The sequence below is a fragment of the Salmo salar genome, chromosome 14 (assembly GCF_965601325.2).
Source record: "Salmo salar chromosome 14, fSalSal1, whole genome shotgun sequence".
Taxonomy (NCBI): Eukaryota; Metazoa; Chordata; class Actinopteri; order Salmoniformes; family Salmonidae; genus Salmo; species Salmo salar.
The window spans coordinates 71,695,802-71,716,790 of NC_138304.1; the positions used below are offsets into that span (position 1 = coordinate 71,695,802).

Here is a 20,989-nt window from a genome sequence, read left to right on the forward strand (position 1 = left end):
GCAGGAAAAGGTGAATCGGACAGAAAGATTGTCACCTCCGACTGTCTCACTTTATTGTCCTTACAAGGAGAAACAGTCTGTTCATATGAATGTGTACTGTGCATATACAGCGAGTGTAGCATAAGGGTAGTTAATAACGGCATTAGGAGCGATAACAATAAGAATAATGAGAACTGTGTTATTTCAAAAGACACATAATGAAGTACAAGGAGTATACATAAGATCACCGGCCAATCACAAGCCAGCTCAATAAATACACAGAGCAGAATAGAGCTCTGTGATTGGGCGGGTTACAAATACATGTCAACGATTCATACTTTTGAAGTTATTTTGTTTTCTTTTTCATATGTATTTAGATCTCTGTTTTTTCTTTACAGAGGCAGTACATCATTCCCTTTTTTGAATGAAAAAAAGTCACTTCTATATACAGTACCAGTCAAAGGTTTGGACACACCTACTCATTCCAGGGTTTTTCTTTATTTTTACCATTTTCTACATTGTAGAATAATAGTGAAGACATCAACACTATGAAATAACACATATGGAATCATGTAGTACCCAAAAAGCGTTAAACAACAACTCATCCCAAACCATCTCAAATTGGGTTGAGGTCAGGTTATTGTGGAGGCCAGGTCATCTGATGCAGCACTCCATCACTCTCCTTCTTGGTTAAATAGCCCTTACACTGCCTGGAGGTGTGTTGGGTCATTGTCCTGTTGAAAAACAAATCATAGTCCCACTGAGCGCAAACCAGATGGGATGGCATATCGCTGCAGAATGCTGTGGTAGCTATTTTGGTTTGCCTTGAATTCTAAATAAATCACTGACAGTGTCACCAGCAAAGCACCATCAAACCTCCATGCTTCACGGTGGGAACCACACATGCAGAGCTCATCCGTAAAGCATCCCCACACCATAACACCTCCTCCTCCATGCTTTATGGTGGGAAATACACATGCAGAGATCATCCGTTCACCCACACCTCGTCTCACAAAAACACGGCGGTTGAAACCAAAAATCTCCAATTTGGACTCCAGACCAGTGGACACATTTCCACCGGTCTAATGTCAATTGCTCGTGTTTCTTGGCCCAAATAACTCTCTTCTTCTTATTGGTGTCCTTTAGTGGCGGTTTCTTTGCAGCAATTCGACTGTTACTTGAACTCTGTGAAGCGTTTATTTGGGCTACAATTTCTGACGCTAGTAACTAATGAACTTATCCTCTGCAGTAGAGATAACTCTGGGTCTTCCTTTCCTGTGGCGGTCCTCATGAGAGACAGTTTCATCATAGAGCTTGATGGTTTTTGCGACTGCACTTGACTGACATTCATGTCTTATAGTAATAACGGACTGTTGTTTCTCTTTGCTTATTTGAGCTGTTCTTGCCATAATATGGACTTGGTCTTTTACCAAATAGGACTATCTTCTGTATACCACCCCTACCTTGTCTAACACAATTGATTGGCTCAAACGCATTAAGGAGAAAATAAATTCCACAAATGAACTTTTATCAAGGCACACCTGTTAATTGAAATGCATTTCAGGTGACTACCTCATAAAGCTGGTTGAGAGAATGCCAAGAGTGTGCAAAGCTGTCATCAAGGCAAAGGGTGGCTACCTTGAAGAATCTAAAATATTAAATATATTTTGATTTGTTTAACACTTTTTAGGTTACTACATGATTTCATATGTGTTATTTCATAGTTTTGATGTCTTCACTATTATTCTACAATGTAGAAAATAGTAAAAATAAAGAAAACCCTGGAATGAGTAGGCGTGTCCAAACTTTTGAGTGGTACTGCATATCTACATAGATTACAGTATCTTCCAATGGATAATAATGAGGATAACATTGATAGTTGCGTACAATAAGAATAACGAAGGTAGTAATACTCCGTACGAAAGGTTTAAAAAAACAACAACAAAAAAATTGTTAAAAGTACCTCATTGTTTCAACACAATCCGCCTTTCCCCCCCGCACCCCTTGCTTTGCAAGAATGAGTTGGGAATATAGAAAATTATCATTCTTAAATACAAAATCTGCTCTGTTTCTTGATGTTTCTTCTCACTCACTTTCCTTGCACAATCTTTTTAGTTTCCCACGCCGTTCGTTAACACATTCCAATGTTGGTAGAAAAATACATACATATGATAATATACATACAACTAATAAATGAAACAATGAGAAACCATGAGGAAAAAAAATACAAGATTGATCAAGTGCCTTCTTTATATCAGCCCCCCCCTCATCTCTTTCCCTTTTCGATGTCTTCTCCTTTAAGTGCCTTCTTTGAACCATTCATATATCATCTCTTCATTCAATACTGGACTACATATCCCATACTTCCTCATCTCTGGTTTCCTCTTCACGCCCTCCTTTCCTTCTCTGATTGGGTCTTGCATCGCCAAACCTCATTCTTCCATCCATTCCTTCGCCAACCACAAGGCAGTGTCGCTTTTACTTAGTCCTTTCTCCCTGTCAGTGGAGGCTGGTGGGAGGAGAAATCGGAGAACGGCCTCATTGAAATAGCTGGAAATAGCTGGAATCAAACACATTGATTGTGTTCTGTTCTTTCCATTCCAGCCATTACAATGAGCCTATCCTCCCATTTAAAGTGACACCAGCCTCCAACTCCCTCCCTCCCTCTCCATTCTGTCCATCTTCCACTCTGTCCAAACTCCTCTCCTCCCCTCTGTCCATCCTCCCGCTCTATGAGTTCATGTGCTCCACCTGGATGGCTGAGGTGGACACGGTCAAGCAGAGGTCCTTATGGGCCGACAGATCAGCCACGCTGACTGGCTTGTACTGGATCTCACCGGCCGACACCGTCTTGTACTGGTGCAGGTCGAAGGAGCATGGCATCCCCTCCGTCTGTGGGTAGCTGCCCTGCTGGGGGTTGTTGTGGTTCTGGGACTGGTTCTGCCCCGGGTTCTGGCCCGCCCCTCCAGGACCACCCACTGCATTTGCCCCGCCTCCTCCTCTCCCACGGCCCCTCCCCCTGCCCCCTCCTCCAGGGGTGTGGCCTTGGGCCTGCTGGGCGGCGACGGCAGCCGCCACCGTGAGAGGGTCCGGGTTGTGTTTCCGCATGTGTTTCATCAGGTAGGTCTCCTGAAGAGGAGCGGGGAGAAAGATAGTGAGGGAGGTGGACAGTGCAGTGAACTCTTACCATGCAGTGGGTCTTGGGGACAAAATGCAAGGGCTTGGCAGCACCTACAGTTGAAGTCGGAAGTTTACATACACTTAGGTTGAGTCATTAAAACTTGTTTTTCAACCACTCCACAAATTTCTTGTTAACAAACTATAGTTTGTCAAGTCGGTTAGGACATCTACTTTGTGCGTGACACAAGTCATTTTTCCACCAATTGTTTACAGACAGATTGTTTCACTTATAATTCACTGTATCACAATTCCAGTGGGTCAGAAGTTAACATACACTAAGTTGACTGTGCCTTTAAACAGCTTGGAAATTCCAGAAAATTATGTCATCCCTTTAGAAGCTTCCGATAGGATAATTGACATAATTTGAGTCAATTGGAGGTGTACCTGTGGATGTATTTCAAGGCCTACCTTCAAACTCAGTGCCTCTTTGCTTGACATCATGGGAAAATCAAAAGAAATCAGCCAAGACCTCAGAAAGAAAATTGTAGACCTCCACAAGTCTGGTTCATCCTTGGGAGCAATTTCTGAACGTCTGAAGGTACCACATTCATCTGTACAGACAATAGCACGCAAGTATAAACACCATGGGACCACACAGCCGTCATACCACTCAGGAAGGAGACACGTTTTGTCTCCTAGAGATGAACGTACTTTGGTGCGAAAAGTGCAAATCAATCCCAGAACAACAGCAAAGGACCTTGTGAAGATGCTGGAGGAAACAGGAACAAAAGTATCTATATCCACAGTAAAACGAGTCCTATATCGACATAACCTGAAAGGCCGCTCAGCAAGGGAGAAGCCACTGCTCCAAAACTGCCATTAAAAAGCCAGACTACGGTTTGCAACTGCACCTTGGGACAAAGATCGTATTTTTTGGAGAAATGTCCTCTGGTCTGATGAAACAAAAATATAACTTTTTGGCCATAATGACCATCGTTATGTTTGGAGGAAAAAGGGGGAGGCTTGCAAGCCAAAGAACACCATCCCAACCAGTGAAGCACAGGGGTGGCAGCATCATGTTGTGGAGGTGCTTTGCTGCAGGAGGGACTGGTGCACTTCACAAAATAGATGGCATCATAAGGAAGGAAAATTATGTGGATATATTGAAGCAACATCTCAAGACATCAGTCAGGAAGTTGAAGCTTGGTCACAAATGAGTCTTCCAAATGGACAATAACCCCAAGCATTCTTACAAAGTTGTGGCAAAATGGCTTAAGGACAACAAAGTCAAGGTATTGGAGTGGCCCTAACAAAGCCCTGACCTCAATCCTATAGAAATGTGTGGGCAGAACTTAAAAAGCGTGTGCGAGCAAGGAGGCCCACAATTCTGACTCTCTTACACCTGCTCTGTCAGGAGGAATGGGCCAAAATTCACCCAACTTAATGTGGGAAGCTTGTGGAAGGCTACCCAAAACGTTTGACCCAAGTTAAGCAATTTAAAGGCAATGCTACCAAATACTAATTGAGTGTATGTAAACTTCTGACCCACTGGGAATGTGATGAAAGAAATAAAAGCTGAAATAAAACATTCTCTCTACTATTATTCTGACATTTCACATTCTTAAAATAAAGTGGTGATCCTAACTGACCTTAGACAGGGAATTTCTACTAGGATTAAATGTCAGGAATTGTGAAAAATGAGTTTGAATGTATTTATTTGGCTAAGGTGTATGTAAACTTCCAACTTCAACTGTACATACAAACTCAGTAATATGTAGTCTATGCAAATTACTGGAAAGAATATGGGCCTAGCGTATATGAACTACAGTAGAGGGGGGAGAAGTGTTTTTAACTACATAGCCAAACGCCTACCTGTACAGTCCTATACAACACTATAGGTTACCATCAAGCCAAACTACTGTGTGTACTTGTTCATCTACTCTTCTACTGGTTGCTCAACTGTTTTCACTACCAACCAACTTACAGTAACCTGAAGTAATGTAGTCCTTCAAGTAATCTAACATTGCAGTTACTGAAAGAAGTACATACAATGAATTAATCTCCACCCTCACAATGCTCTAGCCCCTCCCCTAAAATATGACATTGCTGAACACCACTTTCATGCAACAGGCCCCTCACAAGTGGGGAGGCCCCGCATCTAGAAAGCAAAAGTGGGTGTGACTCTTTTAAAAGGGGTGGGACATTAAGTAGTTGAGGAGGAGGTAGAGGTTTTAGGGTGATTGGCAGGCGTACCGAGGTGTAGGCGCGGTTGCACAGGCCACAGGAGTAAAGCTTGGCGTGTTTGACCGTGTGAGTGGTCAGGTGCACCTCCAGACTGGCCGCGTCTGTGTAACCGCGGTTACAGTTGTGGCACTTATACGGCTTGTCTTTGTTGTGCTGCCGGCGGTGAGACTGGGGTAAGCAATGTAAGAGTTAATACATTATGATTATTGTGACTATAGCGTTATCATGCCTACATCATATCATTATGCTTATGTTATTAACTGTACATAATGAATTTAAAGCTAAGTGAATTTTTGCTATGAGAAACTTACAACCAAATAAATTGAAATTGAGATGATTCTTGTCCAAATTTGAGATCTATTGGACTTGTGAATTGGATGTAGAGGTCCTGCCTACCTGTAAGTTGGACAGCTGAGTGAATGCTTTCTCACAGCCAGGATGGATACACTTGTAAGGTCGGTCCCCAGTGTGGATCCTACGGAAGTGAAACACAGTCTGTAATGAACTACAGCTCCCAGAAAACCCCAGTAGCCCGACTACTTTCATTACAGTGTCACTCACTCCAAGGAACTGACAGGAAAGATGGAAAGAGAGAGATCCAATCCCAAATCAACCACACTATCCAATGGTCTTTCTTGATGGCCCCTCATAGATAAGAGTTTCCACCATATTACTTACTGGTAAATCCAACCAGTCCATTCAGATGTCAAAGTGTAAGGGATACGTATATTGACAACAGCCTCATGTCCAAACCGATGCTGACATGAGGGAGGAGCTAGAAAATGTCGCAAACTTTAATGAGACTTGTAATCACATCAATTTATCCTAAACGCTTTATTAAATAAGTCTGTGGGTTGTTTTGAAATTGAGCAAGAAGTTAAGAGGATGAGAGACAACGAGTGAGAAGGAAAGAGAGAAAAAAAGCAAAAAAAGAGTAGATGAAACTAGAGAGGGTGTGATGACGTGACTGCCCACTGTCCCTGTTTAGTGGTGTTTACCTGTGGTGCTGCTGTAAGTGACTGAGCTGCCTGAATGTTTTCTGGCAGAAGGAGCAGGTGTAGGGCTTGGACCCGCTGTGGATGCGGATGTGCTGGGCAAGGTAGCTGGAGTTGGAGAACGATTTGGAGCAGTGGGGACACTTGTGCGGTTTGCCCTCAGTGTGGTTTCTAACAAGGGGATGGGGAGATGGAGAGAGAAAAAGAGAGATTTGTAATGTATCAAATCAGCGACAAATGATCCGGAGATCAAATCATAATCAAATCACCCCAAATCAAGTTTAGAGCAGTTTGATTGACAGTGTGCACTTTTTGTTGTTGCTGTGTCTGAGTTGCGAAACACAGTAGGAAAACAGACAGCAGGCAATCCCCCTTTCCTTTCTCTCTCTCTCTCCACCTATGGTGTGCTACCAATATTGTGTGGTAATTCTACAGAGGCCTACAACTAAGACATTTGAGTGAAGGCATGTGCTCGCCTTTCTCTTGAAACATAAGGCAAAAAATTGTGAGGGGCATGTGAGGGAGAAAATGCAATAGAGAAGGCAATGGGTGCACTTTATTCTAACAGAACGGTGAAGGTGGGAGGAAGGGAAAAGCAATTTATTTAATTCCTCAAACATTCAAGAAACCAAAGACTGGTTGAAGAGATGGTGCACAGATAGAACTGAAAGTGTCAGGGAAAGGCAGCCAAAGAAAATGAAGAAATTAATATGGAAAAATGTAGTCTTTGGATAGCTAAATGTACAGATAGAGCCATATTATATGTCTGAAATAAAAACATTTACGTTATGATGCTCTTTCAGGGATAGTTTACCCAAAATGACATCCTTTCCCCAAGGATGGACGTGACTTATTAGTCTTTGCTGTGGTTCTCCAGCTATCTAAAAGGAAGAATGCAATCTGTCACTTTCAAAGAAGTTAACCCCCTCTTCAGATCAAATGTGGTGTTCCACAGGGATTGATGCTTGGACCTCTATTATTTCTAGTTTCCCAAACGCATAAAAACTACTTTTTTAGATTTTGTTTGTCAATAACATAAGCAACTTTAATTCCCCCCAAAATCTGCAAACTACACATAAAAACTATAGCCTCCAAGATAGCAAACAACGCATACACTTAAAAATGTGATCTCTCTTGAATACAACCACGGCACTCAATCTGTACTACACTTGAAGCCTGAACTGTGCTTTTTGACCTCCCCTACACATTTCGTTTTTAACCTAGCACTGAATGTTGTGTCAAAAATCTTTGTCTACGTCTCTGGTAATGGTTATATACTGTATCACTGTCTTCCATATGTTCCTGCTTGTATGTACAGTACCAGTCAAAAGTTTGGACACACCTACTCAATCAAGGGTTTTTCTTTGACTATTTCCTACATTGTAGAATAATAGTGAAGACATCAAAGCTATGAAATAACACATATGGAATCATGTAGTAACCAAAAAAGTGTTAAATGAATCAAAATATATTTTGCAATGATGACAGCTTTCCACACTCTTGGCATTCTCTCAACCAGCTTCACCTGGAATGCTTTTCCAACAGTCTTGAAGGAGTTCCCACATATGCTGAGCACTTGTTGGCTGCTTTTCCTTCACTCTGCGGTCCAACTCATCCCAAAACATCTCAATTTGGTTGAGGTCGGGGGATTGTGGAGGCCAGGTCATCTGATACAGCACTCCGTCACCCTCCTTCTTGGTAAAATAGCCCTTACACAGCCTGGAGGTGTGTTGGGTCATTGTCCTGTTGAAAAACAAATGATAGTCCCACTAAGCCCAAACCTGATGGGATGGCATATCGCTGCAGAATGCTGTGGTTGCCATGCTGGTTAAGTGTGCCTTGAATTCTAAATAAATCACAGTGTTACCAGCAAAGCATCCCCACACCATAACACCTCCTCCTCCATGCTTTACGGTGGAAAATACACATGCAGAGATCATCTGTTCACCCACAACGCGTTTCACAAAGACACAGCGGTTGGAACCAAAAATCTCCAATTTGGACTCCAGACCAAAGGACCAAATTTCCACCGGTCTAATGTCCATTGCTCGTGTTTCTTGGCCCAAGCAAGTCTCTTCTTCTTATTGGTGTCCTTTAGTAGTGGTTTCTTTGCAACAATTTGACCATGAAGACCTGATTCACACAGTCTCTCTGAACAGGTGATGTTGAGATGTGCTTGTTACGTGAACTCTGTGAAGAATTTATTTGGGCTACAATCTGAGGTGCAGTTAACTCTAATGAACGTATCCTCTGCAACAGAGGTAACTCTGGGTCTTCCTTTCATTACATTTACATTTTACATTTTAGTCATTTAGCAGACGCTCTTATCCAGAGCGACTTACAGTAGTGAATGCATACATTTCATACATTTATTTTTTTTGTACTGGCCCCCCGTGGGAATCGAACCCACAACCCTGGTGTTGCACACACCATGCTGGCGTTGCAAACACCATGCTCTACCAACTGAGCCACAGGGAAGGCCTTTCCTGTGGTGGTCCTCATGAGAGTTCGTTTTAACATAGTGATGGTTTTTGCGACTGCACTTGAAGAAACCTTCAAAGTTCTTGACATTTTCCAGATTGACTGACCTTCATGTCTTAAAGTAATGATGGACTGTCATTTCTCTTTGCTTATTTGAGCTGTTCTTGCCATAATATGGACTTGGTCTTTTACCAAATATCTTCTGTATACCACCCCTACCTTATCACAACACAACTGATTGGCTCAAACGCATTAAGAAGGAAATAAATTCCACAAATGAACTTTTAACAAGGCACGCCTGTTAATTGAAATGCATTCCAGGTGACTTCCTCATGAAGCTGGTTTAGAGAATGACAAGAGTGTGCAAAGCTGTCATCAAGGCAAAGGTTGGCTACTTTGAAGAATTTGTTTAACACTTATTTGGTTACTAAATGATTCCATATGTGTTATTTCATAATTGTGATATCTTCACTATTATTCTACAATGTAGAAAATACTAAAAATAAAGAAAATCCCTGCATGAGGTGTATCCAAACTTTTGACTGGTACTGTAAGTGAACGTGTGGAACCGAGAGCAGGGAAGCAGACAGTCAGAAAAGTAAAATGAGGGATAAGGATGAGATAGGAAGAAAAGATGGCTACCACAAAATGAAGAGGGTACACGCAAAGTAATCAACAGAAACAAGGACATAACTGATCAAATTCATCAAAGTTCACAAAAAGCAATTTGGCAAGAAAAAACATGTCAAACAGCACACACTCTGCTTATAAAAGCTGTGACATTTCGACAAGAGAGAAAAAGGTGGTGCTGCTTTGTCACACGTCACCAGAAATATCAATATTGGGCTTCTTTATTCTAAATCTGCAGTCATAGATGAAGTACAATAAGACGTTTTTAAATCAGTAATATTGGGAGTAATACTGTATTATTTGCATTGTCAAAATAAAACCCCATGTATCTAATCTAATCATAGTTACTCATACTGTAATGGTCAAATCCAAAGCCAAATGTAGAAAGGTACATTGGTATCAATATCCCTGAATTTGTAGTGATAGTCTTTACTACCAGCCCTTCATTCTTGTGTGACAGTCTATACTCTGCAGTCACACACCTATTCCCTGAAATCAATCATCACACACACTCACACATGCCAGGGAGGCAGCAGTACCGTGTGTGCTGCTGTAAGTGACTGAGCTGCCTGAATGTTTTCTGGCAGTAGGAGCAGGTGTAGGGCTTGGCCCCGCTGTGGATGCGGATGTGCTGGGACAGGTAGCTGGAGTTGGCGAACGACTTGGAGCAGTGGGGGCACTTGTGCGGCTTGGCCTCCGTGTGAGACTTGGCGTGGATCTGCATGTCCGACTTGCTGAAGAACGTCACCGCACACATCCGGCACCTGGAATATGGGTACGAGAGAGTGGCAGGTGGTGGAAATGGAGAGAAAACAAGAGGAACAGAGATACTGTATAGACACGGGGATACGTTGAATGGGGAATACATTACAGGGTCAACTTGGGTAACAAATAGTGAGAGTTAAGGGGTAAAAAGTATGTAAGCACAAAGACTCTAATCTACCTGTATGATTTGGTCCCATCTTTGTTCCCATGCTCATCCTCATCATTTGATAAGTCATAATGGTCGGCAGTGTGGTGCTGTAAACAAACAGAAAACAATATTTGTTTTTATAAACAACACTTTGCTTCACTAATCCTGAAATAATGACACTACAATATGTAGCCTTAACATATTTTATCACTATGGATTGGATTGACTGGGGAGTTGATCTAAACACAACATAATACTCAACATAACTTCTGTAGAGGCTTAGTTCTTATGTGACATCACTTAAGACTCTCAATCACCTGTCCCCCAGCAGCCAGGTGTGCCAGAATCAACGCATCACTTCCTGGGGGGAGGGTGGCGCCCGCTCTCGGCATCATCGACTTCTTCTTCCTGCCCCGCTTCCCGGGCGTTGGCATGACAACAGGAGGGATGACCAAATCCTCTTTCTTGTCTGAAACAGGTACAAAAAAACGGGATGGGGAAAGGAGGGATGGAGGGAAGGGTAGAGAACGGGGGGTGGGGGGGGAATACAGCTTTGATTAAAAGACACCAAACACCACACTACATATCCCATGGGCCTCTTCTTGGTGAGTATCATCCAAAACCGTGTCTCCTGGTATGCAATGGTGAAAGCAACAACGTGTGAGTGGTATATGACCCCATAACACTGAGGCATTTTAATCTCTTCACCCATGTCATGACTGTCCTGTGAGGATCCGAATGGGTCATATCATAATAATAATGTCATATGGGTTGTTATTTTGTGATGTCATTAAAAAGGTTATAAAGGAAATACTGTAACTTGAAAAGTATATACACTACATGTACGAAGTCTCCATCCTCTACTTTGTATATGAAATATGAAAAACGATTAAGGTATTTTTGTTAAGATAGGAATGTGATTTAGGAGCCATAAGAGATAATTTATCTCTTATAAACTTTGCACAGTAGGTAGCCACGCCCCGAGTGAGGTCAGAGAGCATGTCAGCTTGACAGAACCATCCCTTTCGACATGAGTGCATAAAGGGATTGGTAAAGAAATTAACATTTAGTCCAGGAAAAACCAGGAGTTGCAGCCCACATCTAAAGTGGTTTGAACCCTGAATCTCAACACAAGGTTGAAACAATACCGCCAACTTCCGGACAATCACTGGTACGGCAGATTAGCTGTCTGAAGTAAAATCTCTTCTTAAGTCAATTTAAGTGGGACCATTCAACTATTCTGTCAAATCACCGTAGTACGCTACTCTCATCACAGCACTGGAACCATCGACACGGCTGGCTAACCTATCTTCAAAGAAGCTTCAGGAGAAAATGAGAGAACAGAGAAACACCTTTTGGACAATCAGAGCCTTACAAGCGTGCCGAGGAAAAGCCCAACACCCTTCCTAAGGAGGCCTGGTTCAGACAGAGATAAATGGCAAACGAAGGCATTCACACATAAATAAATTCATGATTTCTTACTCCAAACGGGCGGCAGTTCGTGTGCAAAGTATATGATTACTGTGAGAGTAGTTCCTAAAATGTATTAATGATTAAGTGTCTCTTTCTCTCTCTCCCCCTCCCTTCCATCTCCTTTGTAACAAGCCACCATAGGTTGTGTCAGTCTGCTAGGGACCTTTTCCTAATGTAGTAAGTGTGTATGTTTATCCTGTGTTTTTTATTTACCAGCTAACTTAATGATAATTAAAACAATTTGTGTAGTACCGAATCATAAGTAAGGCTGGGGTTTTGCAGATGCAGGAGGTTACGACTGTTCAGAATAACTTTTTTATTTAACCTTTATTTAACTAGGCAAGTCAGTTAAGAACAAATACTTATTTACAATGACGGCCTACCGGGGAAGAGTGGGTTGTTCAGGGGCAGAATGACAGATTCTTACCTTGTCAGCTCGGAGATTCGATCCAGCAACCTTTCGTTTACTGTCCCAACGCTCTAACCACTAGGCTACCTGCCGCCCCTTGCTAGCCTGTCTTCAAAGAAGAATGATGATATGATATGAGGTTATGATTAATACGTTGACTGTTTTATGGATGTGATAGGTAAAGACCTTTAGAGTTTAATTCGGGAGATGGTAACTCTTTAAACAACCGCTCTTGTGGTGCCCCAAATTCCTAATGAGTTAATTGTTACATGATTAATTTAAATCGGGTAACAATTAAACAGAGTTAGTTGATTCGATAAATAACAGTCATCAGATTAATGAAAGTAAAGTCACAACACCCATATACTGAAATACCTGACAGACTTCATCGCTGCAAAAATAATAGTTTACACAACTGCCTATTTCGACAGCGTTGCACAGTTACACAACTAAACAAAATTGATTTTGCTTTTTGAATGTGCCAGATACTGTAGTTTATATGTTTTGGACAATAATCCAAGACAATGGTTTTCATCAACCTTTGGAGGATCACATTCATGGATGGAATAGCACCACCAGAGAACATGGCGGCGTACTCCAGATCACTCCATTGGTCCTCCAGATAACTTGCTTGGACCATTAGTGGATGTGCATCAGATCATATTCCTAGACTTTCAGATATAATTTTTGGAGTCTTGGACTTACACACTCAGATAACTCTACTGGACCATCAATAGGTCGCAGATCTGATCATCTTCATAATATGTTGTGAGATTTATAGTGTGAGCTTAAGTCCAGTAAAACATTACATCCAAGACATTTTCTTTGCAGCTTATAACAGGCCTTTCAGCAGCGTTTCCCAAACTAGGGGGTCGCCTGATTTGAAAATGGTGTGGCGAAAGAAACTCTGAAATAAACAACTGCACTTGGTTCATAGAACCGGGGTTACGTCAGTAACGTCCGATAGCCGCTAGATGCGGTTGTAATAGAGTGGTTTCTGTTTTCTTCCTACAATTGTGGCTCTATCTTTTGAACGATTTAAGCTACAACATATGACCCCATCACTGAAACATAAGACGTACTGTGGTTCCTCCATTAAAAGTTGCGAGCTTACACCGCGGGACTTAGAGGTAATTTGTGGTTTAGTACGGTACCCTGCGTCACCACTTCATTGCTCCAGACCAGCGCAAGGGCGACATAAGCCTAAATAGAAACTGATAATTGTGCACGACTTCAGTATTACTTACTAAAACTGTTGTTACACTAAGGTTTTATTATTTTATTTTGTTAGGATTATTTCGCTCTTACTATAGTACTGTAGACCACTCCCAACCGGTCACGTTGTACAGTACCTGAGTGGCGCAACAGCATAAGACACTTCATAGCAGTGCAAGCTGTGTTGCTACAGATGCTGGTTCAATACCCGTGCCGGCCTCGACTGGGAGACCCATGAGATAACAGTAGGTTTTTGTTTTTTCTCCTCCAAAAACAGAAATAAATCATTCTAAATAACACACTGGCTTTATTTACAAATTAGTAACAATGTCTCACCCTATGTTCAAGAATGGCCTTTTTCCTCGCTCATTTTACGTTATTTGAAAATGAAATCATCTCCAAAATATTTAAGTGGCATTGCACTAATAATGGCACTGACTAGGGAAGCGTTCCCGCTGTTCTGTTCTTAGTGCCAGTCTGCACATTCAAACTAAAACAACCTAAATAATAATGGCATCTTTATGCTTTCGTTAATAAAAATAATGATAAAAATACTCTTTCAAAATGCCGATGTTTATTTAGTTATGGATCCATAATGAATTACTATGGGAATAAATATCACTGAATTACAGAAATATCCCCCAATCCTCTATGTCATTATTGGCGGAGAGTCACGTCATATTTTTCAATATACTGTAGGCCTACCGTAGGCGACATGAGTCTCACTAGTGCTGAGTAATGTGCTGTTAAAAGTGGTGTTGGTCTTATTTATTTAAAGAGCATATTGAAGTTAGAAGCAATAGCCTACAACTATTTTAGCACCGTTCCGTGATGCTCTGAGACAAGCATGGGGACTGGTCTTGATAAATCAATTAGATTTTTATTTTCACTGAATCTCCGTTTGGGTATTGGTTAGAATAGAATTAGAAAATTAGGGTGTAGACATGTTATGCTCTTAGTGTAACCTTTATTTAACTAGGCAAGTCAGTTAAGAACAAATTCTTCTTTACAAGGACAGCCTACTCCTTCCTCCCTGTCGGGGAATTAAACCCCGCTCTCCCCCGTGCCGCAGGACACTGGATTCTTTAGCTAAATAGCCCAGTACTGTACTTCCGACCGTCACATTGTACAGCGCCATATTATCCGTTCCCTCCTAACGGAAGCCCAGAGGGTTTTTAGTTTTCCTTGGAATAGAAACACCATAATATTAATCAAATTAATCCCAAACTCTAAAAGTAATTGTAAAGGTAGACACAAATTATTTGTGACATTGAGGTTACAATAAAGAACGTAAACAAGATGCAGTGTTTTTATTTACAGTAGCGATGGACAGCTGGTGGCATTTTGAAAACAGGTTTTCAAACACTTGTAGCCCGAATAGCAGGACAATAGACTCTTTATAGCCTGGCTACTGTAGGTGTGAACATCCCACTACCTGCAATTTATTCAACGCTTAAGTACTCTGAAGTGTTACATTTCTACCTCAAAACAGCAGAACAGTATTTCTTCATCAACATCTTTATGCTTTCGTTAATAAAATGATAAAAATACTCTTTCAAAATGCTGATGTTTATTTAGTTATGGATCCATAATGAATTACTATGGGAATAAATATCAGTGAATTACAGAAATATTGGAACAAAGTTGTCTAATGAAGGTAAACAAATTGTTGCTTACTGGAAAATACTCTTTCAAACACACATGGTCACGCTGTACAGCACCATTATGGCTATTAACAGGGCTATATTTTGGCCTTTATAAATATTATTTTGGCCTTTATTCAGTTTACAATCGCTCAATGTCGTTTTCTTTTAAACTAAATAATCTCCAAAATATCGTTATATATAGCCTTCCCGCTGTGGACGTCTATTTCAGCACCATTTCGCGCTGCTCTGAGACAAGCATGGAGAAACTAAACTGTTCAATTATATTCCATGACATTCTTAAGATATATGTGTTGACTGAATATAAGTGATGTCTGCTAAATAATGGACTGAATATAAGTGATGTCTGCTAAATAATGAAGTTAGTTTTCTCCAGAAATAAATAATTCAAAATAACAAACTGCCTTTATTTACAAATTAGTGAGAATGTCTCACCCCATGTTCAAGAATTGCCTTTTTCTCGCTCACTCCAGATTTAATGAAATCTCCAAAATATCGTTACTTTTTAAACAAATTGATTATTATTATTCAATTTAGAATTATATAAAAGCCCCTTAGATATTCTCAGATATTCTCACAGATCCTAATGTAAAATGCCCCTTAGATAATAATTTAGAATCCTCCAATCCTCTTATGCTGTAGCCTACTCCCGACTGTCACGTTGTACAGCGCAATATTTTCCATTCCATCCTGACGGAAACCCTGAGGGTTTCGTTTTTCATTTTCCTCAGAATAGAATCACCACAATATCAATAAAATTAATTAAGCCAAATATCTTAAAATCAATCCCATGTACTATGTTATTACAAATAAGGTTCAAAATTCTCTAGTAATGCCAATATGGGAGACTATCAAATGCTTCTCAAACATGCCCTCTAGTGGTCCAACTAGCACTAACTTGCATTAACGTAAAAAAAAATGGCTGACAATTAAATAACGTGCCATAGAATGCTGCAGCAGCCCGCAAGGTGTGCTGCAGAGTGACGCAACTTTTAAAGGAGGAACCAATGTATGGGTCTTCTATTTCCCTCTACAATGCCCACAAGCCACGCAGTACTCATTCGAATAGAGTGGACAAGAACAAGCACTAAATCAGACTTGGAAGGAAAACAACATCTTCAATGATGATGCTGTCTTCTACATACTATAGAAGATGATACAACATTATTGATGATCTTCAGAACATCCCAATATCTTTCTAATGCATTTCAGTCACTTCAAACCATACTTCCTTCAGATTGACATAATGTCAAAAGTACTGTCAGACTGATTTGTAATAGACTGTCATAGCATCAATTAAAAAAGTAAACTTTTTTTTTTATCAAAATGGGGTCGCGGGCCAAAAAGGTTTGGGAACCCCTGCCTTACAGTATCTCCACGCAGACAAGTCACCTAGAAAGCAACTCAACTGCACATCCAAACCAGCAATCAAACAGTTCAGAGTGCAAGTAAACACAACACAACCACAAGACTGAACCTGGGCTAAGGTTGCAGGGCTTTGCTGCTAAGCAGTAGGGATGGTTGATGGCATATGGGGAGGGAGTAGTCAGCTAGGTGGGGCAGGGTGGAGGGGAGATGGAGGTGGGTACTCACTGTGGCTGTAGAAGTAGAGAGAGGAGTGCTGGCTGCTCTCTGACAGAAACCGAGAGAAGAGAACACACTCAACACACGGAGCTCACTACCCGGCTCGCTCCCTCTCGCTCTCACCGCAGAGGGTGGGGGGGCTGGATCAGGTCAAGGGTTAGTGGTTGGCTGCTGGCAGCACGTTGCAGGGGTTAGCTCAAGCAGCAATGACTGTGTTACTGTGTGTGTGTAAGTGCATGTCTGCGAGTGTTGAGTATAAAAGACTTTAGAAGGTGGTGCCCCCCTTGCTGGGCAAGCCCATATCAACCATATTTTTTTAATGCTCCAATGAATGTACAGTATGTGTGTATGTGAGTGTGTGCCAGTGAGTCTGCTACGGTTGTTGATAAGCCAGGACAGGTTTGCAAGCTGCTCAGGCACACAACCTATCACAATGTGGGGGGGAGAGGTAAACAGGTTTTGGGGAACGGGGTGGAAGTTTTACCTGTGTTTGTGGGGTGCAGTGCGGACACTATCATGGTGGTGGCAGGGGGTCCGGACACAAAAGATTGTGTGGAGGTGGGTTGAGAGACCAGGGTGCCTTGGGGAGTGGTTATCACTAGCCCCGCTGAGAGGGAGAGAGAGACGGTGACCTGACTGCACCATGCCCCTCCAAGAGAGAGCCGAGGCACACACTAGACACCCAATGAAATACAGAGAACGTTTGACAGACATCACTATAACATGATTAAGCCAGACAGAAACAGGGAAGAGATACACATAGAACAACCACAGAGGATTGCCAGACAAACGGACACTGGCAGTGTGTCTTGTCTTCTCACCTGCCGTCATGATGCCAGTGGACTGGACGGGCACCACCGTGATATTCTGTGAGGTGTGCGGCTGGTGCAGGTGCCCACCTACGGCGTTCAATTGGACGCCTCCGCCTTCCTGTTTGGGCACCACCCGGCCTCCAGCGTCCATGGTGAGCACGGCGGTGGGATAGTGCGAGGAGTGAGGGAACGACGGAGAACCCTTATTGTCCGGACTCAACTGCTCCTTCATCTTGTTCAGGAACATGGCGTTTTCAATCTATAGCGGAGGGGGAAGGTGGATAGGAAAGAAGAGGAGGGAAAGAGAAAGACAGGCAATAGAGAGAATGGGTGAGATGCCAAAAGGAAATAAGTAGAGGTGGTAGAGGTTGATAAGGGAAGTGGGAGAGAGGAGGGGCAGAAGTTATCATTTGGGGAGGCTCGTTGTTTTGTTACACATGAATTACAGTGAATTTGATGTTTTTCCATTCTCACCTTAGTGCCAACTAAAATGTATTATGTACAATTCAAGATAAGATCCAGTAATAAGGTTTCTACCTGTCCTTGTACTGTAGGAACGGGAGACCAAAAGTATGATGAGTTGAAATGGGAATCTTCCATTATTTCTGTAATTGAAAAGCAACATAACTTATAAGCACCTGCTCGCTCGTTGTCGTCAGTTGAAATGAGACCATGCCCATCTCAACTGACGTCTGGCCAAAGTTCTTAGTCTCTTGCAACAGCTAAGCATATCCAAGAAGTTGAGTAAAAGAAAGAGTTTTCCTCAAGGGAATGGGGAACGTTGAATGATACAAATGTGTTTTCTTCACTGGTATGCATTTTGCCCACTGCCAATAATTGAACTAAGATAGAAAGTGTGAGCCATATTGTATGGAGCCATATTGTATGCAAGTGTCAATGACATGTTACTGTTCACATACATATAAATGCATGCAGAGCGCAGTAGTGGGGGGTGTACAGAAAGTATGTTTCATCAATGGCTTATAACTTATAACGTTCTACAGATGAGATAACAAACAAAAAAGTATGGATACATTGTATTGCATACATAATAGAATATTTAACAGAAATATTTAAATATGCCATGCATGGAGTGGGCACTATAAATAGTAAGGAACAATGTCAAGTCTGTCATTGAAAAGCATCCGGCTAGTACCGTTAAGTGTATAACAGGGGAAGTTATTCATTGTAGCTTTGTAACTCAATACACCAGCAACAGAGGTGTCTGCTAACCATTCTGATGTGGAACATTGTGTTCTGTCAAGTTATAGTATGTCCTATCCCAGGCCAGGGCACACACACACAAGACAGCTTGCCAGCCAACGGGATAGCCGCCGCCGTTACCTAACGTTACAATAAAACACTCGCCCTTTCTTTCAGCTAAATGGCTGGTGGCAAACTTGATAGACTGCTGTTGATGTTATCTAGCTAGTTAATTAAATAGCAAAAACAGAGGAGTGTAATCTGAGCTAGTTAGATAACGTAGAAGCTAGCTAGCTCCTTGAGGTTAGCTAGCTAACTTGCCTCCATTAATTTCAGCTTTTGTTAGCTAGCTTGCTACTATGCGGCCTATTTTTTTAAAGTCGACAATAAACAAATAAACTCCCGCTTGAAAACAACAATGCCACAACCCCTTACGCCTCCATCCCTCTCCCTGTTCGTCACACTGAGGAAATAAAAAAAACAAAAAAAACCTCACGAATAAAAAAAACACTGAAAAAAAACGTCGACGCCAATGCCCCTGTGCGAGACGCAGCTTCATGCAGACTTCCGGCTGTCCAGATAGAGGAGAGCAGCAGCTCGTATGAGCTGCTCTGTCACACAGAAATAATTAACGATTGAGTAATAACTCGATGTTAATTACCGGTGTTGGCGATTCCCTCTCAACCCCGGGGGTCCCGCGGGTCGGGACAGTTCGGAAACTCAGTCCAAATCCGCCCGAACCCTCAGATTCGCCGATTTTTTCCCACTAGATTTTTTTTCTTTTTCCCTCTTGTGGGTCTGCTGCGCTCTACACTTCCGGTGCCGATAAATTGATTTCCGGTCTTTGGGGTCCTGTACAGAACTATTTAAATGTATATGATCATATATTATATGATTATTTTATTTTATTTATGACAATATGGAATTTAGTGTTGGTAGCCTTCCACTATCAATGATGGCTAATACAGGTATGCCACAGTACAGGCAAAGACAATGGTCCCCAAACTGGAATCCCAGTCCAGTTTCCAACAAGCTGCAAGAAAAAAATATATGCTCCCCCATCAGATATTGTTCCCCACTATATTGTAGCGAACACAGGGAGCGGGATGTGCACCCTGGTCTCCGGCATGAATACCCTGGTCTCCGCATCGCGTCAATAGGTTTAACCCACTTAGTGGGAATTGTAATGTGGCTCATATAGCGAGGATTGCTACACTGCCCTTTCCGAACAGGAAGCCACGTCCCCTTAATTCGACTAGACTCAGCCCCCTCATGTCCCGAACTGTGTGTTACGATGACCCAACGGCCACCATCCCACTTCTGACAACAATGTAGCGAACGCAAAGAGCAGGGAACAAACCCTGGTCTCTGGCATGAAAGTCAAACACCCTACGCATCGCCCCAATATGGTTAACCCACTTGGTGGAAATTGTACCATGGATCATATAGCGAGGATCGCTACAATATACTGTTCTCTATCGGATACTGCTTTCCCATCATATAGGCCTACTGTTGTTCCCCCATCATGGCCATAATTGACATTGCTGCCTGTGAAATGAACAACAGCTGAACATGACGGCCTTAACCTGCTTAATTCCTGCTGAGACATTACCATGCACCAGGCAACCCTAAATAGCCTGGGATACATGGGTCCAAGTCAGCAAAATATCACTAAACCCATCCAAATGCAAAACCACCTTCACCAAAAGACCTCAACCCATAATAACCTTACTGAGTAGGGAATACATGCCCCAGGTCACCCACCCAAGGACCAACCCTGCTTAGCTTCAGAGGCAACCCAGCAGGTGGGATGGCATGGCTGCTGGCAAGCTATGGGAAACCAACTCCAAAAAAAAATTCCTCTGATGGCTCAAAACACTAGGAGTTTCCAGGGAGGATCTCACCAATACTACTCTGGGTGCATCCACCTGACACAGTGCATATGCAACCCAAACAGTACATATGCAGCCCCAGCTGGTCTTTGATCCTTGTTATAGCTCCCTAACAACAGCTCTAACAGAATGGGATAGGAAGTGAAAAGTTGTTATTGGGTTTACGGGTATCGTAAACAATAGTAGCCTATCTGATGGAGGAACATAATGGGTGAACAGTATTTGCTAGGGAACAGTATATGATGAGAGAACAATGTATTTTAGGTCCAGTAGGTTTTGATGAATGTGAAAATTGATAGTATTAATGTACTTTATCCATAACATAATAATCATAATCATAATAATTCATTCCCCCCAAAAAAGTTTGCCAATGTG

At 42.0% G+C, this 20,989-nt stretch overlaps 1 protein-coding gene across 5 annotated transcripts; it reads right to left on the reverse strand.

The window, feature by feature from the left end:
- Positions 1-28: 28 nt before the first annotated feature.
- znf384a (zinc finger protein 384 a) lies at positions 29-19,542 on the reverse strand. Of its 5 annotated transcripts, none has more exons than XM_082961137.1 (12): positions 19,384-19,542; positions 18,057-18,124; positions 17,529-17,778; positions 17,192-17,314; positions 16,717-16,755; positions 10,680-10,831; positions 10,393-10,469; positions 9,989-10,213; positions 6,342-6,509; positions 5,740-5,818; positions 5,353-5,511; positions 29-3,108 (listed from the first exon to the last, which is right to left on the reverse strand). In XM_082961137.1, exons 2-12 carry the CDS (start codon positions 18,117-18,119, stop codon positions 2,710-2,712), a joined length of 1,734 nt encoding a protein of 577 aa, XP_082817263.1. In that variant the 5' UTR covers positions 18,120-18,124; positions 19,384-19,542; the 3' UTR covers positions 29-2,709. The 5 variants fall into 5 exon arrangements, with proteins under 5 accessions (XP_082817263.1, XP_082817264.1, XP_082817262.1 ...); XM_082961138.1 differs by lacking the exon at positions 19,384-19,542 and adding an exon at positions 18,753-19,226; XM_082961136.1 differs by lacking the exon at positions 19,384-19,542 and adding an exon at positions 18,676-19,226.
- Positions 19,543-20,989: the final 1,447 nt, after the last annotated feature.

What these genes read in the sequence shown, in the direction of transcription:
- znf384a (XM_082961136.1), bottom strand. Translation starts at nt 18,706, where the DNA reads ATGAATAACTTCCCCTGTTATACACTTAACG. An exon ending in CACTGGCATCATGACGGCAG is followed by an intron (nt 17,315 to 17,528) that starts GTGAGAAGACAA and finishes TCTCCCTCTCAG; the next exon opens with CGGGGCTAGTGATAACCACT. An exon ending in GCAACCGCGCCTACACCTCG is followed by an intron (nt 3,109 to 5,352) that starts GTACGCCTGCCA and finishes GCTCCTCTTCAG; the next exon opens with GAGACCTACCTGATGAAACA.